Below are 4,405 nucleotides of genomic sequence, written 5' to 3' on the forward strand. Positions count from 1 at the left end.
CATGAAATTTAAAATATCACCAATGCACTAATGAGACCTATGGAATCGCATGACTTGTGCTAAAGGGAATACTAAGATTAGAAAGTTGACATAAATTCCATTACAAATATAATATAATCATATTTAGGGAGGATATAAATGTCTTGGAGATGGGGTGCTCATTGCAAAGAGAGTGTACCAAATTTGGAAATCTTTATGTGTACCCTATATGAGTGTTTAAAAATGTTTTGCTTTCATATTGAATTCTTTCTTTACTCTCACATGCATCTTCATGTTAGTTCACTGTCAATGAAGATGATTTCTAGCTTCTAGATTCAATTATATCAATCTAAAAGCTAGAAATCAATTGCATAAGAAATCCATTTCCTATCAAACTTTATACTTGTACGAAATTTAAATCTTAATGATGTTGAGAAGCAAATGAAATACCACCAATCCACTAATAAGACCAACTAAGTCTATATCTTGTAATCAAGAAAATACTACAATTAGAAAGTTGACATTTTCCATTAATATAATAAAATTAAATGTTACATCAAACACCCATTTCACATATTCCTGAAATTAAATTGTTAAATTACTTTTTTTATCTCTAAGGCACAGGGACTCAAACTCCAAGAACATACATTATTGCTTGAAAAGACTCGAACTCCAAGAACATACATACATTATTGCTTGACCTTTTCAACAAAAGTGTGAACCTCTTTTAGACCACATTGAATACATGCACCTTAACACCATAAATAATAAATAATAAGAAGTCAAGACCTACACCAAAGTATATTAAAAAACTACTCAAAAGCCTCTTACTTCTACATAAGACCTAGAGAAATAGCCCCAAAAGATGGACCCCATGACCCATACCAGCCCAAAAGCCATCCCTTTCCCCATTAAATTCCCCATAAGATTTCACAATCCGAATAAAATAATATAAAGCATGAGAGGGCCCTACCACGACGACCCCCAAACAGCTCATTCGCACCGCCCACACCCAACCCAACAGCCGGCAAAGCGGGCCCCACACCTAATCATAATTAATACAATTAATATTAAAAAAACATAATTAACATTACTCACAAACAAAACAAAACCACTTTCTCGTGGCCGAGCGTGTTCCACGATATCTAAAACTTCACTCTCATTGGTCGCCGCGCTCCACCTTTTTATCTCCTTTTTTAAAAGCGAAAAATATACGAAAAACTCACCCTGTCAGCAGTATAACAAAGAGCTTAGGGTTCCAATTGAGGCGTCAAAAATTTGCAGCCATTACCAGAGAAAATGGTGAAGGACGAGGACTGTCACGCTTCAAAGGACTCATTCCGTGCCTGGAGCATCCCTAAGCTCTGCGATGCCTGCAGAATTACAAGCTGCTTGCTTTACTGTAAGGCGGATTCTGCTTATTTGTGTATGGACTGTGATTTAAAGGTTCACGGCGCAAATAAATTGGCGTCAAGGCACGAGAGGGTTTGGATGTGCGAGGTCTGTGAGCAGGCCCCTGCGGCCGTCACTTGTAAGGCCGATGCCGCCGTCCTTTGCCTCACCTGTGACGCCGACATACATTCTGCAAATCCCCTGGCTCGCCGTCACGATAGGCTCCCTGTAGTGCCTTTCTTTGACTGCGCTAAATTCATCAAACCCTCGATTACCTATTCTGACGCTGTTTGCTTCAATTCTGACGCCGTTGAAGACGATGACCTTGCTGCTTCGTGGCTGTTTCCAAACCCTAAGCATACTGAGGGCGTCAAGAACTGCAGCGACGCCGAGACTGACGCCGGCGAGGGGTTCGGGAAAGGCGACGGGATCGGGTGTCAAAATAAGGGGTGTTTTGTGCCGGAGTTTTTTCCAGATGTAGATCCTTACCTGGATTTGGAATACGCTTCGTCGATGGATACCGGGAATCGGTTTTCCGGCGGTATGGACAGCGTCGTTCCAGTTCAGAGCCATGGCAGCGGCGGCAGCGTCGTTGACGCCTCTACGCTTTCTGACAGTTTTGACGCCGATCCGTCGTCCTGCAAGGCCAATTACAGTTATACGTCTGCCACGTCATTCAACCACAGCGTAAGCAAAATCATCCCACCTGTTTTATGGATCTCCCAAACTGGTCTGGTCTGATTAGAAGTTAAGATACTTAAAGAGGATTTAGAATCTAATTTAAAATTAGTTTGTGTTAAATACTATATAAGCCTATAATAATAAGCAGAGATTTTTAATTTTTTAATTTTATTTAAATAGAGAGTAGGATTTGGAATCTAATTTAAAATTAGTTTATGTTAAATACAAATAGAGAGTAGGATTTGGAATCTAATTCAAGATTAGTTTATGTTTAAATACTACACGGTATACAATATTCAGCAGTCTATTCTTTAAAAAATCTAGTTTAAAATTAGTTTATGCTAAATATTATATAATATTAAATAATAATAAGCAGAGAGTTTTGTTTGTATAGAATTTAGAGTTTTGTTTGTATAGAATTTAGAGTTTAAATTCCAGCACACGTCTGTCAAAATAATTTAATAGGCAAAATTATATTCAACTATTTAAGATTTCATTTTGAAAAAACAAGTGTGTATGATCTGTATTTTAAAATTTATTTCAAGTTTTATTATATTGTACTACTAATATCTGTTCAGTTATATGTGCGTTTTTAATAAATATATATTATTCTTTATTTAAATTGGACTTTTTTTTTTTTTTTTACAGGCAAGCTGCAGCACAGGGCTTTGAAAAATATATTTTGGATTTAAATTTTTAAATTATAATATTAAATACTTATTTTCTAAAATTGTATTTTAAACTATGTTATGTAGGATTAGTAACATAGTAATAGGATTTAGTAGTATTTTTATAAATTGATTGGTTGATATTAAATCTATAATTTGTATTTATAGATTAAAATTATCTTAATAATATTTATTATATATCAATCTATTAAACAATTATATATAGAAATTTAAATAGATTTAAATTATTAATTTGTTTGAATTAAATTAGTAAATATTGAAAAAAATAAAGTTAATCTAAAAAATATTGAAAAAAATTATTGTTTCATTTATTTGTTTAATAGATATTTATAAAGTTTAACTTATAATTATAATTATTGTTTTATTTTGAGAAATATATTTATGATTTGTATCCTTATTGTCTTTTATATTACAATCAATTTCATATCTTGTTGTAAAAAAATTGTATGTCCATAGAATAATTTAGGCTTCCCAATTTTTTCTTTTAATATATGTAAGATATTTTTTAATATTATTTTTAAAATGTAAATAATTTCAGATTTTACATTTATTCTAACATCCATGTTATATTATTTCAGTTATCATCCTCTTCATTGGATGTTGGGGTGGTCCCAGATGTCACGGTGAATGATATATCGACACCCTTCAAGAGAGTGATGGTGGAGGTGGGAGGGCAAGGGACAATCCATTGTATTCCATTGGATCGTGAGGCAAGGGTGATGAGATACAAGGAAAAGAGGAAGAATAGAAAGTTTGAGAAGACAATTAGGTATGCTAGTAGGAAAGCCTATGCTGAGACTAGGCCACGAATTAAAGGTCGATTTGCTAAGAGGACAGATGTCGATGTTGACCAGATGTATGCATCAGTTGATCTTGGATATGGCCTCGTTCCCTCGTTTTAACTCATGTTTTTTTCTTTTTCTTTATTTCTTTTGGAGGTTTTCGTGAGCCATTTGGTTGCTTGGCAAATGGTTGCCCTCCAGTTGGTCGGTTGTTAATATCCTTGCTTTCAATTGTATTTTTACAAGGCATTAAGCTCTCACACTACCTAATTTTGGAGTTTTTGCTAGACATCTCACCAAGATGTCTAGTTTGTACCATTTATGGGATTCACCCCACCTCTTCATTGTACTATCTAACTTGTATTTTGTAATTTAATGGGAAAGGTTTAATTTCAAGTGGTTGTAAATGTTTTACATATTAGAAGAATTTTGTGACCTTGAAGTTTTTGCATGATGGTGGTATATACATTCTAATATAAAAGCAAAATGTGTATATACCAAAAAAGACATAAAATGAGAAGTTTATGGTAAAATAACACCAGATTTGATAAGAAATGATAATGAAAAAGCCAAAAATGCAATAGGGGTAGGATTGAAGTTTTCAACAATAACATGTTAGATAAAAAAAAACAAGATAGACAAAATTTGAAAATGTTTAATTACAAGTAATATCGAATTTAATTCTTGTATTTTACATGAAATTCTACTTGCAACTAATCCTCCCTTATGGAAGCATCAACATTTGTTGTCTAAATAAGAATACTATAGAGAACCATTATTGACCCAAATGGTGATAGAGGTAGAGTTACACAAAAAAGAAACTGCATGGATGAGGAAATGAGACATTAGCATGCAATAGTTTTCAAAAACTACTGAGGAAAT

At 33.6% G+C, this 4,405-nt stretch overlaps 1 protein-coding gene across 1 annotated transcript; it reads left to right on the forward strand.

The window, feature by feature from the left end:
• Positions 1–1,117: 1,117 nt before the first annotated feature.
• Positions 1,118–3,919, forward strand: LOC131030219 (zinc finger protein CONSTANS-LIKE 4). Its single transcript, XM_057960945.2, has 2 exons — positions 1,118–2,058; positions 3,320–3,919. The coding sequence occupies exons 1-2, from the start codon at positions 1,279–1,281 to the stop codon at positions 3,641–3,643; spliced, it is 1,104 nt and encodes a 367-aa protein (XP_057816928.2). The 5' UTR covers positions 1,118–1,278; the 3' UTR covers positions 3,644–3,919.
• The last annotated feature ends 486 nt before the right edge of the window (positions 3,920–4,405 follow it).

The sequence above is a fragment of the Cryptomeria japonica genome, chromosome 9 (genome assembly GCF_030272615.1).
Source record: "Cryptomeria japonica chromosome 9, Sugi_1.0, whole genome shotgun sequence".
Lineage (NCBI taxonomy): Eukaryota > Viridiplantae > Streptophyta > Pinopsida > Cupressales > Cupressaceae > Cryptomeria > Cryptomeria japonica.

Excerpts from the sequence above, each read along its gene's own strand:
- LOC131030219 (XM_057960945.2), top strand. The coding sequence starts at position 1,279 with ATGGTGAAGGACGAGGACTGTCACGCTTCAAAGGACTCATTCCGTGCC. Across the intron at positions 2,059-3,319 it reads CCACGTCATTCAACCACAGC|TTATCATCCTCTTCATTGGA; the intron begins GTAAGCAAAATC and ends ATATTATTTCAG.